Consider the following 27,737-nt stretch of genomic DNA (forward strand, 5'->3'; position numbering starts at 1 on the left):
GTGGTTCGTCCTCTTGAGATTGACCTTGAGGACAAGACAGCCTGTCTTCCACACGTAAACTGGAGCCCTCCCCTGCAGGCCCCAGTCAGAAGGCAGCCCAGCAACTGGGGCTGCAGTTAAGTGCAGCAATTTTTAATTCTAACTAAAATCATTTAAAATTATACTCTAGGAACCAAATGGCTGTGTGTGGTTTGTGACAGTGACCCAGCAAATGTATTTTCTGCACCCCAGGGTAAACTGGTAGGGTACAGTGGTGTATACCTGCAATCCTCACATTTGGGGGGCAGAGACAGGAGGATGACAGGTTTGAGTCAAGCCTCCTCAAGACCCCATCTCAAAACAAAACTTTGAATGCCACGCCTATATTACTGCCCTTTCTTTTTCTTTCTTTTACACATACCTCTGCCCTAAAACGTCACCCCTGTGCTCCCCAGGACTATAGGAGAGCTGGGCTCAACGCTTAGCAAGTCAACACTGTTCTTCATTTTCTCCAGTCTCAACTGTGTTTTTCTCCCAGTCAGGAGATAAATTAGCAGCCCCCGGGATTAAATCTCTAGTCTTATGCTGGCATAGGACGGTTGATCATGTGACTGGGATCATGGAAGAAGAGCAGACTGGCAGTTGTCACCTCTACAGGCTAGAGGTGACACAGTCACCTACACAGTCCTTCTTTGACATACTTGCCCCTGCTTAGTTCCAGAGATCCTTGTTTCCATCACTGTTGACTCCTGGATGTCAGTGTCACCATCTTGTAGCTTACAGCTCTGTTGCTGTCTCTTGTCTGTTTTGCTCAACTCCCACCTTTAGACCCCCTCAGATTTAAGGGTTTTTTTGTTTGTTTGTTTTGTTTTTTATGTATATGGCTGCCCTATCTGCAGGTAATGCCTATGAGCCAGAAGAGAGCATCAGATCTCATTACAAATGGTCATGAGCTACCAGGTGGATGCTGGGAATCGAACTCAGGACCTCTGGAACAGCAATCAGCGCTCTTAACCACTGAGCCATCCAGCCCTAGACCCCCTCAGAGTTGTTGGGTTCCATACACACACAGGTTTCCCAGCACACCCAGGAATCATTTTCTGCAGCCTGTCATCAAACTGTAGAGTTCAGAGTTTTACACTTTGCAAGTGGGTTTTTGAAAATAATCTGTTGCCCTACGCCAGTGACTCCGTATTTGGTTGTTAACTGAATCTCTGAGTGTCCATAACTCGTTTCTAAGGTATACTTGAGTTTCAGGCTTGCTCTGCTGATAGCTGTCTTCAAAGCCGGTTCATGTCTCACTTTAAAGCCACAGCCAGATTCGGGAGCCACTCCCTCACTGTCACCTCTGGGTGACTGGAAAGGCGACCCACTGTGCTTTCCTTTTACTTCCTGTTCCAGCTAAACCAGGCGGACTGGAATTAGTATGGGGAGTTTTTTTTTGTTTTGTTTTTTGCTGGAGCTGGGGACCGAACTCAGGGCCTTGCGCTTGCTAGGCGAGCACTCTACCACTGAGCTAAATCACCAACCCTAGTATGGGGAGTTTTAAAGAGGATAAACTTGTGAGAGTGGCAATGTGTTTAAAGAGAGATGTTGAGTTGCTACATTTTCATTTTCATTTTAACATTTGCATTCTCCTCTCCAATCTCCCCGCCCCCCATCTTGAGAATTCTTCCTTTTGTTCTGTATAGCAGACAGGGTGGGTGAGTCTCAGGTCACTGCAAAACATTCACAATTGATGAGCTCAGTGGCTTCACAGAATGATAGCCGATGACTGTGTTTGGTGAACAGAGAGAACTAAGTGATTTTGGTATTTTTTTTGGAAACAGGATCGAAGGCAACTGTCTTGTTCTTGTGGGCGAAAGCATCCTGCACTGAACTTCCATTCAAAACTCTTTTATTGAAAGTAGCGCAGCTCAGTAACAAAACTACGTTGTGGGTATTCAGTCACATGACCCTGAGGGTGTGCTTATCAGCTGGAAAACCCTGTTTCCAGTTGCAGTGTGACTCAGCCCTTAGCACACACATTTAATCCCAAACAATGAAGGTAAAGTTAGTTTGTAGAAGGAAGCACCCATGTTAGAAAATGATGTCTAATTGAGTGGCAGACAAAGTGATGAATCAGAGAAAGATTTGACAGAATAGGATTCGCTAAAGAGAGAGACTGCTTGAGAGAGAGAATAGTGCAGGAGGAAGGAAGCAGTTTTACAGAGACATGGGTTGAAGAGAAAACAAGCTAGACACCAGTAAAGACGGAAGGAGCCAGAAGATTAGAACAAATTTCCAGAGTTAGAAAGAGGTCAAGCAGAGCAATTCAGGAGAGAGAAACTGGGAAGCCAGAATGAATCCGTCAGCATGGAGAGAGGAGTTTGAGACAGAGCAGCTGAGTTGAACCAGCCAGCCAGAGTCCAGAAAGAACAAGAAAGGGTGAGTTTATTTAGCAGCAAGTCTCAGAAGCTGAAAACAATTCTAGACCTAGTTAAGACCATATGGAGGCTAGAAGCTTCCAGGACTAGGCCTAGGTTAGCAGACTAAAGCAGTAAGCATCAGAGACAACAATTTTCTCAGACAAATAAAGATACTGGTACAAAACTGGAATATCATGAACTTACTGGAGCTGTGGAATTTACCTTTACATGATTTTCTAGATAGATAAGTTACAAAACACCAGGTACATAAGTGTCACTCCTACACTTGTAGGTAGAAGCAGGAGGCTTGGGATTTGAAGATGATTTGTGCCTGGGTACTGAGGTCAAGATCAACCTGGGCTATGTGAGACCCTGTCTTAATTTCTTTTTTAAGACTATGACTTTTCAAAATTTGAAAACACAAAAACTGATGTTCAAAAATATGTGTCAAAAATGTCAAAAATTCCAATAGCTTATGTGTGCTGTATCCATAGGCTTGACTTGCCCTAGCAACACTCTCCCCAGAATATCTGTCTTTGGCCCACTGTCTGCATCATAATGCACAACTTCCACAGTTCTAAAACCCCAGTTTTAACTCTGTATTGATCTTTCTTTGTAGGTGTCCTTGCTGGTCATGACAACCGTGTTAGCTGCTTAGGTGTGACTGATGACGGCATGGCTGTGGCCACTGGCTCCTGGGACAGTTTTCTCAGAATCTGGAATTGAGTGCTGTATTTTCTGTTCTCCAATGATATTTGGAGAAATCTGTGCTACAGCCATAGCTGTGAGGAAAAAAAACCCCTCTACCTTCTATTTGCAGATGAAGTTCTTCTATTGAGGTGACTATATATATAAAAAGCCACGTTCAATAAACTGTAGTTTATTGAAACTCTTCTAACAAAAATGGTGGTCAAAGAAACAATCAAGACTAAGATCCCTTGGTGCGGTTAAGGCCGTGATATTCACTGAGCGGTTGTGTTGACTTTATCCCGACAGATTCTTGCTTGTGCTAATTGTTTTTCTGTAGATTAGAGTACACACTTTATAGCAGGACAACCATTTGTGTTTGCATTTTGTTAAGGCCTACCATTGAACTTTGTATATACAAAAAAATGTCACATTTTTTAGAGTGTTGTCGTGGAAGCACCAGGGCCTGTGACAGACAGAAGTGATACTGTAGATATATGTGCTGTCTGAAGGAAGGCCCCTTGGATTCTGACATCACATTTTAACCTGAGTGTCCCTGACTGCTTCACAATTAGGAGGGCTGATAGGTGAGGTGATTCTGAGGGACCCAGTGGCTGTTCACGCATTCTTTGCCACACTAGGAAGTTAAGTAGATGCTCGTTTTCAGTCCTTTGAGGGGACAGGTGATATGAAGGCCAGGGGGTAAAAAATTCACTTTGACATAGGGTACACACTGAAGAAATGTCATTACAGTTTATTACATTAGAAACCAGTAGACACTGGCATGTAATTTTTGGTATTTTAAGAGGTTCAGCCATTTGAACCATCGGACCTTGCTGTTAATTTTGCATTCTGAAGCGAAGTTTGTAGAAAGTACTAGTATTTGAGAAGTCTGACAAAAACCTGACTTGTCCCTGCATTTGAAGACTCTTGCCTGGTGTTCTCTGTAACAGGACGAAGCGTTTTTGAGAAATGTAAACTCATCCATTCAACTGGCACAAATATATGATTTATGTGTCACACACACATACACATATATATATATATATGTATATACACACACATATACACATGTACGATGGCTTTATGAATTCTGTGTGATGTAAAAATCTATGTAATGTAAAAGCAGGTATAAACTGTTTGTAGCCGTGAACTTTACTTTCCATTTTTTTGTGGTGCTGCAGAAATCCAGGCCTTGCGCCCACTCGCCACGTGCTCTACTTAGCACATCCGAACTCCGCAGATCAAAGCTCTCTGCGGTGTGTTCCCGTTCTCCATAGCGCCGTGGACTTTGGGTGATTACTGCAAAGCCAGTCTAGAGTTGACCCATCCTGGAGCCTAAGGCATTATTCCAAAGGTGCAGAGCTGCACCAACTGCTTGGTAAAGTGTCTGTCACTGGGATGTCCCGCCTCCAAACTGGACAGACACCTGTCCTCTCCTGTTTTCTTCTATAGATTTAAGTGAAGACAATAGCGGACTGTTAAGTCTTGCTGGTGCTGTCTCCTTGGGACATTCGGATGTATATAAACATTGTAAAACTGCTCTTTAGCAGTTTCTGTGTTAACGTTGATCACCTGTAACTGTAACCTTAATACTTCCACACTGCATCTGTGAGTTTCTCTTTGTACTGTAAATAGGCCTGTGTACGTAAAGGCTGTGATCATACCAGTATCAGTTTTGTTTATCAAGGCCAGTGGATCTTAAGAGAATACAGTGGAAAGAGCCTTAGCCCACACAGCTCCAGGGTCCGACCTGACTGAGGCAGAAAGGGAATGAAAAAAAGACACACACACACACACACACACACACACACACACACACACACACACACACGCGCGCTAAAGTATACAAATAAACAAGGAGGAAGCATTCGTGATATACAGCTGGATCAAGGAGACAGGTTTAATCTCTGTGAGAACAATCCCAGTAGGGAAGCTTCAGGCTATAAATATCAGGGGGTGGGGGTCAGGGAGCTAAGGTGAACATGTCCTACACATACCACCAACACTCATACTCAACCTAGGAGGGCTTTGCCATTCTCTCCTGGGTCCAAAACAAGGGTCCTTGACATGGCATCCACTCCAGACTTCCTCTGCTCCCTACAGGATTGAGGTGAACTGAGATGTTGTATTGAAGAGAAACAGACCATCAATGGCAGGTGTAAATGTGTACCTTAATTGTTAATTTGTGGGACCCCTTTGCTCTTGTCTATTTATGAAATAGGGAGTGCTCTCAAATAGACCATAATCTAAAAAGAAAAAACAAAAATTAACTGCTAGCCTAGCCTTCCTCGGACATCCGCCCAGAAAGTGTTCTATTGCTGTGCTACATCTGCAGCCTGCCCACCCAGGCCAGAGCTGAGGCACATCAGAGGATCACAGGCATCCCCAGAGGGTGTGTGTATGTCTGCTGGGTAGCTCAGAATTCATTTCAAAACCCCGTTCAAAACAGCACTTCTATTGTGTATAAAGGGGGTTTAGTCTGGGGTAGAGTGTTTGCAACACAAGACCCTGGGTCTAGTCCCCAGTGGTGTGCGTGCGTGCGTGTGTGTGTGTGTGTGTGTGTGTGTGTGTGTGTGTGTGTGTGTGTGTGTGTGTAGGTAGGTGTAGTCATACTCAAAGTCTGGGGTAGAGTGTTTGCAACACAAGACCCTGGGTCTAGTCCCCAGTGGAGTGCGTGCGTGCGTGCGTGCGTGCGTGTGTGTGTGTGTGTGTAGGTAGGTGTAGTCATACTCAAAGAATTCTATGGTCCTAAATATTTTTAAATGTTACTTAGGGCTGGAGAGATGGCTCAGTAGTTAAGAACACTTGTTACTCTTGCAGAGGACCTGGCTTTGATTCCCAGCACCCACATGGCAGCTCAAACTGTAGCTTCAGTCCCAGGATGTCTGACTTCTTACCCACATACATACATGCAGGCAAAACCTTCATACACTTATTTAAGAAGGAATGTGCTTTACCGATAAAAGTTTGTATGGAACAGAACTTGGTATCCCTTCATGTGTAGCTGGAGAGGAACCATGATGAGCGGAGCTAACAGCTCACAGTGCCAACTGCTGACACAGCAGCGACCTTGCTCAGGCTGCTTTCTGACAGGAGTGCCTGTTGGGTTTCTCTGCAGTTTCTGTTGTGGCTAAATACACTGGTTTGCTGGAGAGTGCCTGAAATTAGCCTAGATAATGTGCCTTAGCAGGCTGATGCATAACATCAGACAAAAGTCCTTCAGATCGGCAGGATTTTTACCATTTTGCTGTGGCTCCTGCCCTGGCCTCTAGCCGCTTTCCCAAGCATATGTAGTACTGTAAAGGCATACAGTCCGTCCTAAGACAACACGACCACCATGTGGTTGAGCAAACACTCCAAAAGGCTGTTCAATGAAGTCCTGTCTGCCTGGAGATGGACACGCTTCATTTTTGGCAGCTGTGATATTAGGCTAAAATATTCCAGGTCCCTTTCTAGCTCATTAAGTCGTGACACACATGCTCTGCAGTGAATCACAAGTTCATAAAAGTTAAGTGTTGGGGCCTGGCACTGCAAGAGCAAAAGTCTAGTAAGTAGCAGTCGTTTAACGGCATACTGTTTCTGGAAGGCTAAAGATTTGTAACCTATTGTCTTAGGGTTTCTATCCTGCACAGACATCATGACCAAGAAGTTAGTTGGGGAAGAAAGGGTTTATTCACCTTACACTTTCATGTTGCTGTTCATCAGCAAAGATAGGACAGGAGCTCACACAGGGCAGGAAGCAGGAGCTGAGCAATGCTTCACTTGGAAGGCTGAGACAGGGCACAGAGCCAGCCCTTCAGCGCTATCAGAGGGAAACCTCATCCCAGAGGCTGGAGGGATGGCGTACTAGTTACTCTTCTTAGTGTTATTGCAGAGGTCCTGAGTTTAGTTCCCAGGTCAGGTGACTGCCTTTAACTTCAAGAGATCCAAAGCCCTCCTCAGGCACCTGCACACACATAGTTTAAAATTAATCCTTTTCTTTTCAAAGGAAAAAAAAAGACCTCTTTATTTTACTAAAAAAACATTTTATTGCTGAAAAGTACTCTTCACCCTGTTGATGTTTTAGATTTTGTTAGTAAAGCAACATTTCAGAAGTGAAAGCATCCAGGGATATGAACATCTTGGATTTTAACTGCAGTGTGCTTTGTGACTAACTAGCTTAGAAGACCTGAGTAAGCACTCCCCCAGGTAGGTCTGTGATCACTTCATAGGGAACAATACTTTTAGAACCTGCAGGTCACACCAGGCTTGTACAGATACTTCCGTATTGTGCTCAGGTGCTGATTCTCTGGCCACTGAGGAAAGCCTGACTTAAAATGACTTCTTAGCCCGCTAGAAATATAAAAGCCACCCACAGAGTGTCCTTTATAGGGAGACTGTCTTAATTTGGACTGTGTGGAAAGTGAAGCACACAGTGGACTTCACTTCTGCTTTTCATTGGTCACAACAGGTACTCACAGGATGTCTAAGCCAGCATTGTTAGCCATAGACTGATGGGACATCTTATATTTAGGAAACGTTTTCCATGTTGATAAAGTTTCCTAAGTGAAGCCAACTGACTATGAATGTCAGCCATGTCTAAAGTTTACCTATAGAAGCAGGGGACTTGTGCCATGAGTCAACAGTCTTCGGAGATAGGACAGATACACTCCTTTATTTGTACAGTTGCTTGTGAAGTACTGTTGCAGAAAGCTCATACTGTAATCAATAAAGTACTTTTCACCATGGCTCATTGTACCTTGTTTTAAGTCAAATTTTAGTAGGATTTTACAAATTATGCCCGGGAACTAAATTAAACTTAAGTCCAGTACTTTAATGGTCAGCTCTGCTTCCTTTGTTTAAATATTGGTCTTCCTTTTCCTTCTCCACCTCCTCTTCCTCCTTCCTAAAAAAGGGCAGTAAGGAGAGACTGGAGTATTACTGACCCAAAACTAGCTTTTACCTTATTGTTAAAGGGCAAAGACTTCTCATTTGCAAGTAAGTCATTCCCTCCTTTAGTGGGACACAGGAGCCATGTTTCTAATTCTAGTACTTGGGAGATAGAAGTAGAAAGATCACAAGTTTGAGGTTAGCTTCAACTATGTGAGAAGACACTGCCTCAAAAGAACATTCTTTTCCTGTAGCTCCCTTAGGATAATTTAGTTCCATTTTTAAAAACTAATTGGGCTTATACCATAGATTTTTATATTTTAAAAAAACACCCAATTTTTTCTTAGATTTATTTATTGTATGTATGTGAATCCACTATCAATGTCTTCGGACACACCAGAAGAAGGTATCGGATCCCATTACAGATGGTTTGTGAGTTACCATGTGGGTGCTGGGAATTGAACTCAGGACCTCTGGGAGAGCAGTCAGTGCTATTAACCTCTGAGCCATGTCTACGTGAGCCATATCACATAGATCTTTAAATACTTGTATTATCATATTACAATTTTAAGATTAACCAGGAGAGTTTGTATTCCAGAATCTGGGAGGCAGAGACAGGTGCATCTCTAAGATCGAGCCCACCCTGGTCTACAGAGCACGTTCTAGTATGGCAAGGGATATTATATACAGAGAACCCTGTTTTGAAAACAAACCAAGGGTGAAGGATGCTTGTATTAGTTCTAGCTGTTCAGGGAATCCTCCTGACTCTGCTTGTAAGCTGCACACCTACCAGGAAAACTTCTCAAACTACTCCTGACAGTGGTGACCGGGCAAGGAACTCTACAGTGTCTATACAATAGCTCTGCAGTGACAGGACATCACCTGTGTGCTTACACAACTACCATGAAATTGACTGATGCGAGTGGAAAACAAAGTCACTGAGATAAATGCTACATTTATCAACTAATAGGCAGATACGTTTATTTTCATCTTGGAAGCTTGCATACTTAAAAAATGTTTTGTAAAAGTTTAAGATCATACAAAGTTTATAAATATTGTAAACAGACACAGTAAATCATCAAGTATGTGTGTTGCAACTAATGCGCAGTAGTCATGACTGCAGTCTGTGATGCCGAGCCCCGAGCCACAGGTCACTCTTGCCTGGTAATGGAGCTGCTCATGTCAACACTCCAGGCTCAGCACCGGGACGTGTTCCCTCCATCACCTGGAACCGCGCTCTTAACCAGGGAAGAAAAGCACTCTGAACCACAGACACTGGTCCACAGATTCAGAGTACAGGGCGGCAATGCACGGCTTCTTGAAGCTTGCTGCAGACCCCAACTTGATTCCATACCTGTGTTGAGGCTTGATAAGCCGCATTTCTTACACGGTTAAAAGTGATGTTGATAACCCAGAGTACCAAGCTGTAGCTTGCTAATTAACTTTGTAACCTAGGTTAGCAGACCTCAATTTTAGATACTAGTTTTTCATGTAATTTCCAGCCAATCCCACTTGGTTGCCTGTACTGTTGGGGAGTGTGGGGGGTGTTAAAAATCAGCAATAAAAGCAAAAGGTAGTCACTTGAATTTAAATTTGAATACTGCAACTGAACACTCAATCTGCATAGGAATTAAGTAATTCTGAAACGTCTCTATCGTCAAGTATTTTAAAACTAAGGTGCATCTAGGGCTGGGCACGCCTTTAATCCCAGCACTGAGGAGGCAGAGTCAGGAAAATCTCAATTGAGGCCAGCCTGATCTACAGAACAAATTCCATCCAGGCCAGCCAACACTACGTAGAGAAACACTGTCTCACACTAACCAACCAACCAACAAGAGGTGTACCTATTGTGAGGACAGACCTGTAGGAAAGAAATGCTGAGGACTAAAGGAGAAAAGGCTCCAGGAAGGAAGGAGGTGGATGGTTTGCTGGATCTCTTTGCCCCTCTCTTCAATGTAGCCAGACTAACCACTTCTCTGCTTTCAGCCCGAAATGCTGACCTTTGACACCATAGTGGAATGCAGTGTCCCCTGGGGTGGCGGTAGAGAATAATCCTGTCCTGCTACTCACAAGTATTTCCATACCACTGTCAATCAGACATTTACATGAACCTAAACCTAAACCACTAACCCAGAGTGGTAATTTGTAATGGAGCCCAAGGAAATTCCTGTAATTCAAAGTTTCCAATGGAGACACGCCCAATGCCTCAGTAAGAGTCCTCCTAAGGATCCATTGTCATGGTGATGTCACCACATTCCAAGCACAGCCTTGTCCCCCTCTGGCCATTTTCACCCCGTCAGACCGACCACTTCACATTAGGCAGAGAAGTTCTCCTCGCAGGACTCAAGGCTGAAATGCTTCTAAAGAGAGAGCAGGACAGCAGACCCAGACACTTCATGCGTGGCTATAATGACAGGCCTTGCTACTATTTCACACCAGCTTTAATGGGAATAAAAGAAAGTAAAAACTGTTCAGTAGTGGTTACATCCTTGCTGTGAGGACAGAGTGACTGTAGGACCCCCAGGTGCAGCCCACACCCCTGGTTTCAACAAATCAGCTTTAGACAAAGTCACTATTCCCATTAAAGAAGCATCAAGAACTAGCACTGAGGAAGAGGATGAAAAGGTCTCTAACTCCTGGATGCCAGGAAGCAGCTACTGAGAGCTGCAGACAGACAGACAGCCTGGTGAGGAGCTGCAGGACACACCCTCAGGGGCCACAAAGCAGGTTCCATTGTTTCTAAAGGAATTCATCATTTAACCCGAACAACTCAGTCTTTACTCCAAACTAAAGCTAAGTCAATCACAACACTTCCAACGGTGCAAGCCCTGAGACAGGTCATTACCACAATCTCCGCAAGGCATGGGTACAGTCATTTTTACTGAGGTCGGCTCATAAAAGTAACACTTCCCATCTTCCAAGTCCGAGTCCTCCTACAGTGCCTCTGTTGTTAGGATTCTTCACTGCTCTGGTGGAGAAACTGCTTCGAAAAATTTTCCAGCTCACGTTCAAGTTGAACAGCTTTATTTCTAATTAAAAGACAACAAATAAACACCAACCAAATTATGCTAATAGTCTTTGAGGAGGGTACATTCTACCCAAACGTAGAAGCGGCCCTTAAGCAGCTGCGGCCACCCACCCTCAATGAAACTCACACAGCTGCTGCCGTGTGTGGTCCTGCCGTGCTCACAGTGAACATGACCTCAAGGTCAAGAGCCATGGACTCCAATATTGAAACAGCCTAGCATATGGCTTAAACGGGAGTCACAGCTTGGATCCCAATCATAACTGTCTTAGAAACTACCTTTAAGTAATGTGTAAAGTATAAAGTTCATCAGACTTGATGAAGTCAAAACGCCTCTGAGAGGAAGCCCTGACTAAACAGCCAGCCACACATCCATGTAGCATATTTTCAAACAGGTGAGTGCTGTGCTGTGCTGTGCTGTGCTGTGCTGTGCTGTGCTGTGCTGTGCTGAGCTGTGCTGAGCTGTGCTGAGCTGTGCTGAGCTGTGCTGAGCTGTGCTGCTGCTGGGCTGGGCTGTGCTGGGCTGTGCTGGGCTGTGCTGGGCTGTGCTGGGCTGTGCTGTGCTGTACCGCACACTCGGGAAGGCTCTATCATTAACATGAGTAGCATGCAGGCACAAACACCTTCATTTCACTAATGACATATGCCCCAAAATTCAGGACATGAGGCCAGTCTGCAAACTGCACAGTGCCAAAGCTACTCTCTGGTGTGGAGCTACACGCAGTGTGTGCCCCAGTCAGCAGCACTGCTCAGATGGTGTTAATAATATGTCACAACATGAGGCAGGGGCTCATGGTTAAGAACGTGAGGATAAGCACCACCCCTGTATCCCAGAGGATCCATAGCCATCACAACAGACCAGGGTTCTTTTTATCAGGACACCTGCACTTTCACTGCTTCAAATGCAAATGTCTCAGGCCTGGAAAAAACAGGTTAGTTCAGGGTATTTTTTGTTTGAGAGAGGTCTTGAGGTCTAGGCTGACCTCAAACTTGCTATGTCCCTGAGGATGACTTTGAACCTGCTCCTACTAGATACCTCATTAGCATGGAGAACTCTGAGTTCTGAGCTAGAGTCTTGTTCTTTATGTGGGGAGTGGCAGTCACATGTGCCAGGCCAGGAATCTGGTTGGGAGTAGGTCAAACACCTGCCACCCCCAGGTGGGTGCTGGGGTTTCTGAAGCCACTCAACCTTACCAAGGTTCCTGGCGCCGTCCACTGACCCACAACCCTGAACTTGCTGTGTTCCTGAGGAGACTTTGAACCTACTCCTGTCTCCTAGGTGCTGGGCACCCAGGTGCAGCCACAATGCCCCACTGTCATTTTTACTGAACTTCTGTTCTAAAAGAGAACTGTCCTAGCCTAACAGATAGTAAAAGTCCTATAAAACTCTTTTTAATTCAGATGAACTCTCCTGAAGCAACTGGCTTTTACTCAAGTTCCAAGGTATAGGGAATTAAACATGGACTCTCGTTCTATAATGTCCATATTAGGAAGACTTTGCTAATAAAACAAATTTTATTTAGTTTTTTTCAAGATACATTTTATTTACCATATTTTGAAGTGTCATAAGAAATTTTATTCAAGCCTTTCTGTGCTGACTAAAGCCAGACTCTCTGGAAACTGGAGTTACAAGTGGCTGCTGGGCGCCCTTTGCTGTACAGAGGTTTTTCAGTTTTATGAGGTCCATGTGAGTGCTGGGAGCCACCAAACCCAAGGAGGTCCTCTGCAAAAGCAGCAAGTGCTCTTAAAAGCTGAGACACATCTCCAGCTGCAAACATGGAAATTCTTAATCGAAAGCAACACAGAAAGTTAATTTAAGTTATATATACAAAGCCATTAGTGACTTCATATAACTGCATTTTGAATGTTATGTTATGATGGTGAAAAAGCTGATCTTAAGCCAGGCAGTGGTGGCACACATCTTTAGTCCCAGTACTTGGGAAGCACGGGCAAGCAGATCTGAGTACGAGGCTAGCCTGGTCTACAGAGTGAGTTCCAGGATAGTCAGGACTCCACAGAGAAATCTTGTCTCTAAACAACAACAAAAACCAACAAAAGGTTTATTACCTTAAGAGCTTTGAATTGTTTTGTATTTTCTCCAGTTGGTCAATCTCTTTGGATAATCTAGCAATTTCTTCTTCTAGATGTTTCTGAGTAACATCAACTTGTTGGCACAGTCGAGCAAAAGTGGTGGCCATTTCTCTAAAAGAAAAAAAAATATGAATGTTTCCTAAAACATATTAAAGAGAAAAATTTTGTTTTGTTTTTTGAGACAGGATTTCTCTGTATGGCCCCAACTGTCCTGGAACTCAGACCAGGCTGGCCTCAGCTCAGAGATCTCCGGAGTGCTGGGACTAAAGGCATGGGCCACTATGCCCAGCTAAAGAGAAAATCTTAACAGCTAAGCCATAAAGACAGTATGGCACTTGTAAACTGATGGTAACTACAGACTCCTTTACTCTGCTTCAAGACAACATGCTCACAAGGCTGTGCTACTGCTACCAAAGGGCGTGCATACAAACAGGATGTGGCCACTCGGGAGACAAAGTGTTAAGACTGCCAGGATAAATGAGGCAGCAGCCTACAGGACAGAAGTGCAGGAGAGGACTTCTGGAACAGAGCTCCTCAGCTCAGGAATTATGACCAACAAATGACAAATGGAACCTCATAAACTGAAAAGCTTCTACAAAGCAAAGGACACCGAGAGAAAACATCTCAAGAAAGCCATAAAATGCAAACATCTCAGGAATTTTGACCGGGAGGTGACCAAATTAGTTTAAAAGATTAGAATAGAGGGGTTGGGGATTTAGCTCAGTGGCAAGCGCAAGGCCCTGGGTTCGGTCCCCAGCTCTGGAAAAAAAAAGAAAAAGAAAAGATCACATTGAGGAAGGAAACCACACCCAGAAAGACAAACACCATGCATTCTTTCTGTGTCTCTGTTTTTCAGTCAGAACCCCCACCTCAGTCAGTCCCCTCCCTCTCTACCCCCCATTTTGTTTGTTTGTTTGTTTGTTTTGAGACAGGATTTCTCTGTGTAGCCCTGGCTATCTTAGAACTCATTCTATAGACAAAACTAGCCTCAAACTCAGAAATCTGATTAATAAAGGCGTGTGCTACCACCTCCCAGCTACATGTTATCTCTTATTTATAGATCTTGGGGTGGTAATATTCCCCACAAGAGTCAGAGTGCTTAGCAAAAATCCCAGTGCCATGCATGGAAAACCTCCCCATTGTGGACTTGGTTTAAAGCTTGCATTACAACTTCACAAAGGTGCACAAGAATTCTGCGTGTGAGGTGCCAAGGGTCCCTGTCCCCAGCTGGCTCTGATTGGCAGATGAACTTGCCAGCGGCCAATGGCTGGGCAGGGAGACAGAGGCCGGACTTTAGATTTCCGGGGTAAGGGACCACAGGGAAGATGGGTTCACAGCTGCCATGCAGGTTAGTAGGAAGATTCAGGCCTGAGAAGTGCAGGACAGCGAGACAGCCAACGTGTTAGAGTCAGGGATCGAGGCGCAGAGAGCTACAGCCTGGGGTGGCCAGGGTGGAATATAGGTTTACTAAGTAATAATTCAGGAATATCAGAAGGGAGCGTGTGCTAGCCATGTGGAGGTTTGGGAGTGGCCCAGCCATTGAGCTGCTTAAGGCATATTAAAAAATAAGGCTGTGTGTACGTGTCTTTCATTCAAAACTCCACAACATTAGGGTGGTATCGAGGACTTCATGCTGCCACCAGGCAAGCAGAGTGGATTAATCTACTACAACACCTCCCCTTGAATTGCTAGGTAGGGAAGTCCAAGAGATTTCTCAAAACCACACAGGCTAGTACCACTATCCTTGGTTGCTTCCCAGAACTTGAAGGTAAAACCATATTGATGAAGATGGCACACATCAGACATAAGACTTGGTGAAACTGTCTAGAACCAACATGCAAGATGCACAGGCTCTAATGGTATCCAAAGGAGCCATGCACATGCCTAGGGAGCAAGGCAATCAACTGTCCTCTATGGCTGGAAAGCCTAAGGGCCACAATAGTGACCGACCATCAAGATGTCCTCAATGGTGCAGCTTCTCCTTGTTTTCACCTGGTGTCCCAAACAGTTTTACTAGTTAATTCCTGCCTCCTGTCTAAATAATTCTATATACTACACCACTAAAAGTGATTGGTTTCAGAGCCAAACTCCTGAAACTCCCAGTCATCCAGATTCTAAGCTGTGCATATAGATGGCCGTCTTAGGAACCAAATCCCTTGAATCCACACTGGAATTTCTTCTTCATATTCTTGAGCACACTGCTGTTCTCCCAGCTGCTTATTGTGCATGTTCAAACCTCGTGTGCTAGCTGCTCCTGTGAAGCCTTTACTGGGGACTGTTCTCTGTGGGGTCCTGCCTGCCCCCACTTTCCCTTCCCTTACGTGTAATCTGCTTTGTCCTCTTTGGGCTAAGAGCCTCTAGGGCCGTTTAACTCTGCTTCAAATACATTTAAATGCATAATACTGCACCTTGGTTTAAAGGGAATTCAATAAATTTTTTGTAAATATTTAATTGTTACAAAAGTAGAACCTGGGGGTTTGGAGATGGCTCTGTGGTTAAGACTACTTGTTTAGGACCTGGGTTTGGTTCCTGGCATCCACATGGTAGCTCACAGCCATGTACCTCCAATTCCAGGGGATCTGATGTGCTCTTTTGACCTTCAAGGACACTAGGCACACATGTGGTGCACAGAAATGTAAAAACACAGTCCTAGAATGGAGTCATATGAGGAGAATTCTGAGTTCTTGTGAGAAAACTCCAAGGAAACAAGACAAAAAACTATGACCTCGGTTTCTTGTTCTTAACAACTGGCTAGTGTTATTTGTTTATATGCCTCAGTGGAAAACACATTTTTGCCATGGGCAGCTTGTTCACCACGTGTAACTTGCCCTCATGACTGTACACTTTACTCATGAGACTCTTCTTAACCTCAGAGTACAGAGTGTCAGATGCTCTGAAGAAGGCTGGCCATTGTGTGAGATGTCAATTCACCTCGTTTACTGGCTCCACTCTGCCAGGTCCCACCACTTCTAGAACAGTAAACAGACACGTATGCACTCAAATCAATAAGATAAATCTGAAAAACAAAATATTTTTATGGCAGATATGGGAGCCTTTACCTTTAATCCCAGCACTCAAGAAGCAGAGGCAGGAAGATCTCTGAAGTCAAGATCAGCCGGAGCTACACAGTGAGATATTACTCAACAACTTAAAAAAAAAAAAAAAAAAAAAAAGAGGAGAAACTGGGTAGACCTAGATCTCTAAGAAAGGTCTCTTGAAATCTAAAAGCCAGTACAGTTAATACTCCTAAAGTTTGGGCTATGATAGTAAAAAGAACATTCTATTCATCATAAAAGCATCAGGACAAAGTGGACTCAGCGGGCTGAGGCACAAGACTACCATGAGTTAGAGGCCAGCCTGGGCTACAATGAGACACTGCCTTAATGAAACAAAACCATCAGGAATCTGTCCACAATTGAGCCCCTTAATAAATTCTAAATCTTCATGATGAAGGAACCACAAGTAACCTAAAAGGGTCAAAACTCAGGCCTGCTGAAGAAGTATTTGTTAAAAGCCCTTGTGCCTTCTAAAGGGCTCCAATACACCAAATTCCAAATGTTCAAACTTAATCTACCAGGGAACGCGAGGGGTGAGAGAAGCAGAAGCAGGGTGAGCTCTTCCTGCCGTGGTGGCTTTATATGCTGTCCATGGCCTGGAGCGAGCCTGCTGTCAGATGAATGGCACTTACTGCTGGACTTGGTGGCTGCAGTTTGCACTTGTGAACTTCACAATCATCTGCAGTTTTTCAGTTGCATAGTTTACAAACTGCTGCTTAAACGCTCTCTCTTTCGCACGGGTAGTCCAAGTCAGTCTTTCATAAAGGTACAAAGCTCCATACATACTTAAGGTGACAGAGATGAGTTTCCAGCCCACTGTTTTCCAAATCTGAAAGATAAAAGTCGTCGCCCACCATAAGGAGAAAACATACTGTGAGGGTACAACCATGAAAGGCACTGTGACCACTGGTTCATCTTCTAGAAGTGGATATACCTTCCTCACAAAGGAATCTTGTGGAAAAATGTACAAATCTCAGGATGGGCTTTCATAGCTTGCCACATCTGATAGGCTGAATCAAGCACCTTCTTGCCCTTTATAAAGATTTTAAGTGTTCTGCCTGCATCCATGCATGTGTGCCGGGTGAGTGAGTAATGACCGTGGAGGCAGGAGAGAGCTTCAGAACCTCTGGGATTAGAATTACAAATGGCTGGGCTGCCAAGTGGGTTCTGGGAACCAAGCAGGGATCCTCTGGAAGACCATCTAGTGTTCTTAGTCATCTCTCCAGCCCTAACTTGATATTCAAAAAAAAAATTAGTTTGAATGTTTCAAACATTATAAGAGCACAGACATACTCTGAGTTCAATCAATCCTGAAGATGACTTACTAAGTCTTTAATATTTAAGACACCTCCCACTGGTTATCTGAGACAGCCACATAGGACATCTTGTTTGGTGTCAAGGATCAAACTCAGCCTCACAAAAGAAAGGCAAACACCCTACCAACTTGGATTATAGCCTGTCTTCCACTGGGCCCTTCTTGTTTTGCCAGTACGTAAGTACCACTTACTTGTGTGCTATGGTGAGAAAATAGGTCTTTTTCTTAAAAGCCAGATAAGGCTAGGGATGTCATTCAGTGTTACAGTGAATTACCTGCGTACTGCCCCAAGGAAAAAACAAGCAGCAAACAAAACCCAACTGGAGAGCCGGTAGGACTTTCATCGTAAAATTACAGGTTGAGGTATGGGTAGAAGGTAGGAGGTGTGTGTGCATGTGCATGCATGTGTGAATGTGCACGTGTCAAGATAAGTTATAGCTGTAAAATTTTAGTCACTACTTTAACCCACTGATTTTCAGATGCTTGATAGCTCCTGAGAATACAATCATAACTTTATGAAAGAACTGTTTCTTACCACGCCCCCAACAACTATGATGCCCATGGAGGTTCTAGACGTGAGGGATGCCAATCCTGTGATCAGTGTGATCATGAGCTCTTCCTGGGCTGCATTATCTGGTGCTGCTGGGTTAGAAGGAGCAGTAGGAGTTGAAGCTAAAGATCTAGGGACCTGATGGATTTAGGAGAAAAAAACAGAACAGTTAAATTTACAAAGTTGTTTTTAAAACTAAAGCAGACTATTGGGCGGGGGGTTGCAACTAATGAACATAACACAAAGGAAGAAAATACAAATATGCTGGAAGTTCTTTTTGGGGAGAGTGGGGGTGGCAGGATGAGAGGGGTAACTTGTCACCTAGGCTAGCCTAGAGCTCAAACTCAGTCTTTCGCCTCAGCTGTCAGACTGCTGAGATTACAAATGTGCACCTTCACACGAATTATTTTTTATAATGTGAACTAATGATATATAAAGAACAAATTTAACATTAAATCAATATGAATTAAAACTTCTTTTAAATTAACTTTCCTTACATTTAAGTGTGTGTGTGTGTGTGTGTGTGTGTGTGTGTGTGTGTGTGTGTGTGTGTGTGTGTGTGTGTACATGTATATGCAGTATAACCCAAAATGCTATATCCCCTGAACTGGAGTTTCAACAGGAGAACCAAGTTAGAGTGTGGACTCTTATTGTCATGTCTGATACTCTCCAAGGCAGACAAGAAGTCAATATGATAAATAAAACATTTAAAAGATAAAAACTTTTTGCTGGATATGAGGACTCCTGCCTGCAATTCTAGCACTCAAGAGGTTGAGGTAGGAGGATTTGTCATAACAAGGCCACTCTGGCTCACACAGGCCACGTTCAGAAAGAACCTACCACCTCAACAAACCAACCTTTTAAATTTCAAAGCACACCAAAGAAGATTAAAAGATAAGCCCCACATCAGAAAAATATATTTGGATATCACCTACTTATAAAGTAACTTTACATGCAGAAGATAGAAAGAATCCCTAAAACATAATAGTGGCCAACTAGTACAACTAAAATATTTCTCAATAGAACACAAAGGGCTTATTTAACAAGCATAAGAAAACCTGTTCCAAGTCAGTCACGAGGACAATGTAAAGCGAACCTGCCATGAGATGCCGGTTCACACTTAGCAGGTAAGACAGACAACGAGAGGGTGTGTGCTTCTCGTGTACACCTGCCATGAGATGCCGGTTCACACTTAGCAGGTAAGACAGACAACGAGAGGGTGTGTGCTTCTCGTGTACACCTGCCATGAGATGCCGGTTCACACTTAGCAGGTAAGACAGACAACGAGAGGGTGTGTGCTTCTCGTGTACACCTGCCATGAGATGCCGGTTCACACTTAGCAGGTAAGACAGACAACGAGAGGGTGTGTGCTTCTCGTGTACACCGGGAACACAAACAGGAGCAAAACTGTCTAGGACAAAGGGGCAGACGGGAGGGCAGACTGAGAGCAGAGTGGGCATTGAGCACTGGGGAAGGGAACCTTTGAGTATAAATGAGTATTGTATATAAAAATTAACTTTAAATGTACATAGTGGATCCCACTCAGGTATGAAATACCAGTCTCACTCTCACTGTCTCCATGGACACCAATAGTCCAACTCCTCCTCAAGGGCTACATGTCTGCAGGTTCCTTTGGCAATGTCTTTCTTGCAAAGCCAGCTACCACACTATGGGCCACTTGGAGAAGGAGAAATAGAATATGTTCTAGTTGTTACAGAACTCAGTCACCCGGAGTGGAGTGCTACAACACTTGTACTTTGAGGACAAACCCTGAAAACATCCTAAGTGGCCTAGGCCCAAACACCTGAGACATCATAGAACACGTTCAGAAAGCAAATCCAAATTAACGAAATTGGTTAGTGGTGAACCCAGAGATAGGAATGGTGACCTGCTATAAATGGGCATGAGGAGTCTTTGGAGAAGAACAAAAATATTGTTATTTTTTAAATTATGTGTACGTACATGGGGAGAGCATGTGCACCTAAGTGCCAGTGCCTACAAAGGCCAGAAGAGGGTATCCGACACCCTGAAGCTAGAGTTACAGACAGCAGTGAAGTCCCCAGTGTGGGTCAGGCTCTGTACAAACAGCATGCACTCTAAATCAATCAGTGAGCCATTTCTCCAGCCTCAACAGAAATGCCTTTCAGCTCGATTGTGCTGATGACTTCTCACCGTTATTACTAATATGCAGCAGTGCGCATGCATGACATGTGAGGGCAGGTACTTTTGGAGGCCAGAAGACCTTGTCAGATCCTCTGGAGCTGGAGTACGTGTGGTTTTAAGACATCCAAGGCGGGCACTGAGAAGTTACTCAGGTCGTCTGCAAGAGCAAGAAGTGCCTTTAACTGCTGCACCATCTCTCCGGCGTCTGGGGTGGTCTTACACTCCATAAATCTCCTCAAAAATTATAAAACTAATAAAATTTAAAGCTTATTCTAATTTATTTTTTAAGAAAACACAAATTTCTTAGGTTCTAAAGATGGCACAGAGGGTAAAGGCGCTTCCTGCAAAGCCCCAGGAGCCACACGGTAGAAGCAGAAAACTGACTCCTACACGTCCTCTGACCTGCACGTGGAACCTACGTGCACAGGAGCATGCATGTATATGATAATGGGCAAACAAAACCCAATTCAGAAGAGGCTTTACAAGACAGACACACACACATAAATAGTCAGGTTCAAGTAATCCAGCTTTGTAAGAGAAATCTGCATAAACAACCCAAGAGTTCTAATTGGCAGACTCAAGGTGCATACCTGAAAGATAGGCTCTGACAGCCCAAGCAGCACCCTCTGTGCATTTGTAGAACCCAGGAATCGATGTACAAGGGAAGACCAGCCCAGGGAAAACCGAAACACAATGTCTTCTTGAAAATCCGAACACAGCTTGTGGCAATTGAGATCATAGCTGAGATCAAACTTTTTGCAAGGGATTAATGTATGAAGTTTATTCTGTATACCAGCTGGAAGTAGTGGCTTCAAATTTTCTGGAAAAAAAAGATTATATTTATTTTTTACAAACAGTAGAACATAATATATTATGTAATGTCTTGCCTTCCAAGCAATGCACTCAGATAAAGACAACCCTTGATTAAAGAAAGGGGGGAGGGGAGGAGTTGGAGAGATGACTCAGTGGCTAAGAGAACTGACTGCTCTTCCAGAGGTCCTGAGTTCAATTCCCAGCAACCACATGGTGGCTCACAACCATCTGTAATGGGGTCCGATGATCTCTTCTGGTGTCTGAAAACAGCTACAGAGTACACATATAAATAAAAAAAAAAAAGTCGCTCTGCGAAGTCATAAAAAAAAAATGAAAGAAGTGGGGAGAGAGGGAGGCAGAGAAGGGGGGAGGGAGGTAGGCTACACATGACCCTGTAGATGTGAGCATTACCAATGATTTCTTGCTGAGATTGAAGAATGGAGGCATTGACTTCACTGGTGCACCGATCAGCCAAATTTCTTCCCATGCCATCTTCTATGTGCTTATTTAATTCCTGTCAATGACGATTAGAAATGTGCATGTTGTTTTTTCCACAGAAAGTAGGTAGATTTTATAAACTGTCAATATGATTTTTTGGGTGGGTGCTGACAACTGAACCAAGAGCTTCACACTTGCTAAGCACATGCTTGACCACTGAGCTCCATCCCCAGTCCCTCTGCAATTTCACATGTGAAGAGTGTGCACTTATTACCAGAGCATGGGAGCCGTCCTCATCTGCACACTGACGGCCAAGACTGCACTGAAACGGCCAAGTTCACTAAGCACACCCATAGATAACAGCAAGCAAGCAGCTTCTAAGTGAGCGCTCGGCAACTTGAACTTACACTCTTATACACTTTCAGCACACTGGGGGTAGGATGAAACTCAGAACAAAACTCATCAACCAAAACAGACAGGCGACAAATCTCATCTGTCATTGCACAAGAAACCTGAAAACATTAAAAAAAAACTCAGAGTTAAACATTAAAGTAATTCGCAGCCAGCCAGGCTGCAAAACAAGACAGCCCCTCAAATGAACACACAAGATAAAACTTTAAAATCATTACCAAGTACTCAATACAAAGCCAGGGGACACAGACTCAGCTGAGGTGAGAGACAGACAGCACTGCAGTGCTAACACATACTGCGACTTCCAGATATGGTGACAGTGACAGTCCCCTTACCTTGTTTGCCACCTCCTCCGTGACCTCCTTGATCTTCTTCTTAACATCCATCGTTAAAAGGTTCATCTGGTTTCGAATAAAGTCCAGTCTGTCGATTTGGTCTTCCCTCTCTTCCATTGAATAAACCCTATTTTATTATGAAGAGCAATCAATATTCGGGGCATGGTAAAGTCGTAAGGCAATTAATTAAGCAAGGTCATTCATTTATATTTGGAACCATTAATTAGCATAACATACACAAAGAAATCCTGTATTAAAGTCTGAAAGGACTACAATTGCATTTAAATCCTTCAAGTAGCTGGCTCAACATAAATGACCTTGACTCTCCAGAATTATCTGCATCCTACAAAAAAAATAAATAAATAAAATAAAAACAAAACAAACTCACAAGGCTTGTAAGTCTCCACACAGAAAAACTGAAACAGGAACTCACCAATAACTCAGTTAGTCAGCAAGTGGAGTAAACAGCAGTGAGAAGCCAAAGCTCCCTCTGTTACCTATGCACTCTAGTTAGTGGGCACAAAAGAGATGGTGTGGCCCACAAAGCCTACCATACCCACTACCTGACTAGAGGTGGGAGGTCTGTGGACCCCTGCAGGATGGGAAAACTAGGACCTGAGAGCCTTTCAAGAAAACTAGCAGCATTCACCTCCAGGCGTTGTCCTTAAAGCCTATCTTTGTGTGTTATTATTGTGTGTCACGTGTTATAAAAGATGAAGTAAGTTGAGTAGACTATTCAGGGTGGGAGATGTTCTCAGCAAAAATGCACACTTTCAAAACTTCGATTTTAAGGCCAGTGGCAGAGAGCTTGCAGACAAACACCAGTTTTAGCAAGGCTTAGTGGATGAAGCCTGCAATCCGTGTTTGGGAGGCTGAGGCATGAGGAGTGCCGGGAGTTTTAAGCTAGACTCTATCTCACAAGCACTCTTCAGTCGTATCCTATGTTGACTTAATCTGTGATGTTTTCTATACTTCCTTGAATTGACTAAGCTAGCTATGGTTCCATGAGGCCTGACAGCATTGCAATTGTGATATCCAATAACATCTTCATCTTTGTTCCCAAGTATGTCAAGTTTTATACTAAAAAAAAAAAAAAGACATGTAGCCTAAAACGGCCTGCCCCACATCTGGAAGGGTGTGACGGTTCAGTACCTTCACATCCTATTTCCAAGTTTACAGAAGGGCTGTGAATTCTCAAGGTAAACAGAGCATCACCTGGTTTGGAATTCTTCACATGCTTCTGCTTGAAGACATCTTCCTCTGCCATGAAGACACTCTAAAGCTACTCACACTTTAAAGTCATAATCCATACACAGCCATCCAGGGAAGGTCATACAGTAAATAATCATCTTCCAATGTTCATTAGAAAACACACAAGCAGGCACAAGTAAAATCACAAAACTGGTCTTAGTGCCAAAGTATCCCCCATACCACTGCAAGCCTCATCCCTGAAGGCCTGACACAATGACAGTAACCTGGGGTCATAATAGAGGGGTGCCTACCTCTTCTCTGCTGCTGCCACGTTTACTGAGTCCAGTATGTTTTTCACAGTGTCTAGTATCTGTTTAGCTCTGATAGTGTGCTGTTCAAACTTTGTTTTCACTGCTGACTGCGAGATACACTCCTGCGAGGGGCCCAAGCCATAACACATTACTGCAATTCCATCCCAACACTTTCAGGAATTCAAACACAAAAACTTGCTGATTTAACTTAAACCGAAACACAAAGGAGAGACAAAACAAATCAAATAATGAAACACAACTTAAAAACTACAAAGATTAAGCAAACTCAAAAGAAGAGCTAAACAGCAAGTTTATAGTTTTGTGCATCGTCACACAGTAATGTGCAGTAGGTTGCTACACAACAAATAATAAATGAGTAATACAAACAAACAACAAACAAACAAACAAGCGGCACTCTCCTAAGGGTCATGCCTGGCCCTGTGAGAATACCCATCTGATTTCTAGTCTGTTTATCTTGTTTTGATTATTTGCTTGCAATATATAATCAAAGTCTGAGTTTTAGAATTCAGAGTATCTAAGGATTACTATATGAGCAGTTCAAATTATCATTAACCACTTAAGTATTTTAAAATATATAGAGAACCACATGCGGCTGTCTCAGAGACCATTAGACTGCAGCACAGTGCACAGGCCTGCAGCACATTGCACAGGCCTGAAGGACACTCAGCTTGACTGTCTCACCTTCAATGCAGCTATAGTTAAATTAGTCAGTGTCTCCTGACAAGAGAGCCCTCCCCACCTTTTTCTTTTAGTCTGTTTTGTTCTAGGGTGTGTGTGTGTGTGTGTGTGTGTGTTTGTGTGTGTGTGTGTGTGCACGCGTGCTGTGTTTTGAAGTATGTTTCACTCTGTAGCCCATGCTGGCCTCCAACTCACAGCAATCCTCCTGCCTCGGCTTCCCAAGTGCTGTGATTATAGACAAGAATCACTATTTCTGGTTCTTCATGCTTGCTTTTAATACAGATTTTTATATATAACGCAGGCTCCTATAACTCTGTGTAACTCAGGTTGGCCCTGAAATTAAATGTCAGGCATGTGCCACTCTAGCCAACTGTGCATTTTGTTTCTTTTAAACTAGACTATGTCAGAATGTATCACATAAATTGATAGACACATCTGATTCATAAACTTTTTGTTTTAATTTTTAATATGTGTAATATGGCATACAATTTTAAATTTTTCATCATTAAAAATTAAAATAGTTGCAACTACCCTCATTCAATTTTTATCTCCAAGAAAGTAAAATTCTGCACTGATATAACCTTTGAACACTTGAAGTACTAAGAAAAAAGACTATATGGTCTTTCAACAATGATGCTAGCCCACATGGCATACAACTTGCTTAAGGAAATGGCCTTATTTTCTATTTCTATGGTATTTTTTTTAATTTGGGTCACACAATCCTTGTGCTATGAATCCATCTTTTAAATATATATATTTATAATAAGCATATGTATCCTAATATGTATATGTACATATTTAGCTAATTCAATTTGTGGTAATTACTTTTTGGAGCTTGATACTGTTCCTCTGTCAAATAAGCAACTTCCAAGCTTCTTTAATAGCTACTTACTCAATATTCTAGTTCTGTGTTTCTTACACTGAAATCATCTGTATGCTACATGTTCATTGAATGTACTATTCACAACATGTATTAAGTCTTCTGTCTCTAAAAAATTACCTGTGTGTGTCACTCAGAAAAAACCCTATCATCTTTTGCTGTGTAGCTCTTTCTTCAATATTTGTTTGAGGTATGGAAAACAGAACAATTCCTTTCTTTAGGCCGAGAACATGAGAGCCATTCATTTAGTCAACAGCTTGTTATGACAGCCCAATCATTCCCAGAACTTCTACTGGCAAGAAAGCTGCTCTGTTCCTGTTCTATTAGTCTAAAGCAGAGAACCTCTTTGGACATTCCCTTCATTAGAACCACTGACCATTACCCAGCTGTAAGTAACTGACTTATTAGCTACTGATTTCTAAATGATTAAACTCAGCTTTGATTGTCTTTTAACTAACTGCCTGCAAATGTGCCAAACCAATTTCCACAAAATTATAACAAAAGCATAAAAGTAATTTTAGAAGAAAAAATTAACAGAAAGGTTCCTCGATGAAGCAGATCTAGATGTCAGCAATGAAGACCTAGTGCACAGAAGACAGCACAGCGTTAGAGCTGACTAGACGGAGTGAAGAGGCCTCCGACTGCCAGGCCCAGGAGGCACTGACTCAAGTCACGCACTGGTGAGCAAACAAGAAGAGACGCCCTTCTCCAGGACCTAAAGGAGCTTCCAGAGGAAGTCCTAACACTCCTGAATGAACACGTCTTCACTAGGAGTGCACGGTACACACTTTGCAGTTACTCTATCAGGAACTCTGTGAACTCTGCTTAGAAAACACTAACCAACTACTCAATTCTATTTTGTTAGAATATCCTGTAGACTTTCAAATTTAAAAACCGAGAAACAAATGATAAGCACAGGTAGTTTTCTGATTTCTTATTAACATCTAAAGAAGTCGGTTTATTAATAATATACAATTACAAACACCCAAGAATGTTATTTTAGTATGTTTTAAACTGAAAGTGCAAAACAGAGGATGAACTTAACTCTTACTGAGATGTACCACACAGGTAGATATGCACTATTTTTATACATACATACACACACAGTTTATTTGTTTAAAGAAACCGTCTCACTGTTTCTCAGTAAATATGCAGGATAGCCCTGAGACCCTGGGTTCAGGGACTCTTTTGACCTAGTCTCCCAGTGGCTCGGACGACAGCCATGAACGTGGCTTTCTCCTGTATATCAAGGTCTGGTCTCTGGACCTCACTACCAAACGCCAGGCACAGAGTCACACCTGTGTCCCCAGTACTCTGACTGGGGGTGGGGGTGGTTATTCAGACCAGGAGTTCAAGGCCAGCTTAACAGAGACCATGACCCAAAATAAAAAACATCAACACTTGTGTTTTTAAAAAGGGGGACATTCAAGGCCAGCCAGGGTTACATAGGGAAACCCTGTCTCAGAAAAGACAACATGAGAAAAGAGAAGGGAAGAGGAGGGGAGGGGAGGGGAGGGGAGGGGAGGGGACACTTTCTTCCTCACAGAGCAAACCCATGAAGACGAGGCGACGGTGACAGACAAGCCTGTGCAGAGTAGGTCCTCGTAGTAAGATCACTCCCAGGCACGTTTAAAAAGTAAAACTTCCCAGCCTTGTTTAAGTCAGGAGTCTGTATGTTAGACATACTTAGGTCCTGAATCAAATTAGTCCCATGCAGAGACCACACTGATTCCCAGGATGTAGGATGGAGAGCTAGCTTTGGCAGCTGAGTGCACGGGCTGCTCCAGCACAGGATCCAAGTCTGACTGCCAGCAAGCACTCAGATGGCTCAAAGCACTTCAGCTTCAGGGACACCTCACACCTCTGTCCTCTGGGCAACTGTAACAGCATACCCACTCGCCACCAATTAAAAATAAATCTTAAAAAAAATCATTAAAAGATAATGGAATGATTAAATTCATCAAAAGCCCACAAAGAAATAAACTTCAAATATAAAGAGAAAATGCATATAAGGCATTATTGAGTGATTATAACACACACACACAATCAAGAAATAAACAAAAATTAAGAAAAAAATCTAAACATCAGTTTAAACAATTCCTTTATCAATAAGAAAATATCAATAATAAAAACTAGTTTAATTATTAAAATAGTAATTAAAAATGAGGCCAGGCAGTGGTAAGCATTTAATCCCAGCACACCAAAGGCAAAGGCAAGTAGGTTTCCGTGAGTTCCGGGACAGTCGGATACACGGAGAAAACTGATCTCAAAAAACAAAAGGAAACGGACAAACGACTCCCAGCAAAAGGTGAGGAGAGAAAGGAATATGAGAGAAGGATTAAAAGTGATTAAAATATGTTATGTAAAAGTATGAAACCATCAAATAATTTATAATTACTTTTTAAAAACTAAAATGTAATCCCAGCCATGGGAGGCAAATGCAGGCGAGTGTCTGTGATTTTTGAGCCTAGCCTGGTCTACATAATGAGTTTTAAGCCAACTAAGGCTACATA

General features: G+C 43.1%; 2 protein-coding genes across 2 annotated transcripts in view; one reads left to right on the top strand and one right to left on the bottom strand.

The window, feature by feature from the left end:
• Gnb4 (G protein subunit beta 4) overlaps positions 1-4,740 on the top strand; it is a 37,821-nt gene extending 33,081 nt beyond the window's left edge. The window contains exon 10 of the mRNA XM_032898541.1: positions 3,007-4,740. Within this exon, the coding sequence (XP_032754432.1) occupies positions 3,007-3,113 (107 nt within the window). The 3' untranslated portion in view covers positions 3,114-4,740. The remainder of the gene's footprint in view (positions 1-3,006) is intronic.
• A 4,157-nt stretch (positions 4,741-8,897) lies between these two features.
• Positions 8,898-27,737, bottom strand: part of Mfn1 (mitofusin 1) — a 45,049-nt gene continuing 26,209 nt past the window's right edge. The window contains exons 10-18 of the mRNA XM_032898540.1: positions 23,646-23,767; positions 22,144-22,270; positions 21,805-21,909; positions 21,371-21,473; positions 20,737-20,966; positions 17,969-18,121; positions 16,751-16,947; positions 13,039-13,173; positions 8,898-10,975 (exon numbers count right to left, since the gene is read on the bottom strand). Of these exons, the coding sequence (XP_032754431.1) occupies positions 10,897-10,975; positions 13,039-13,173; positions 16,751-16,947; positions 17,969-18,121; positions 20,737-20,966; positions 21,371-21,473; positions 21,805-21,909; positions 22,144-22,270; positions 23,646-23,767 (1,251 nt within the window). The 3' untranslated portion in view covers positions 8,898-10,896. The remainder of the gene's footprint in view (positions 10,976-13,038; positions 13,174-16,750; positions 16,948-17,968; positions 18,122-20,736; positions 20,967-21,370; positions 21,474-21,804; positions 21,910-22,143; positions 22,271-23,645; positions 23,768-27,737) is intronic.

This window comes from Rattus rattus, chromosome 3, assembly GCF_011064425.1.
Source record: "Rattus rattus isolate New Zealand chromosome 3, Rrattus_CSIRO_v1, whole genome shotgun sequence".
In the NCBI taxonomy this organism is placed as follows: Eukaryota; Metazoa; Chordata; class Mammalia; order Rodentia; family Muridae; genus Rattus; species Rattus rattus.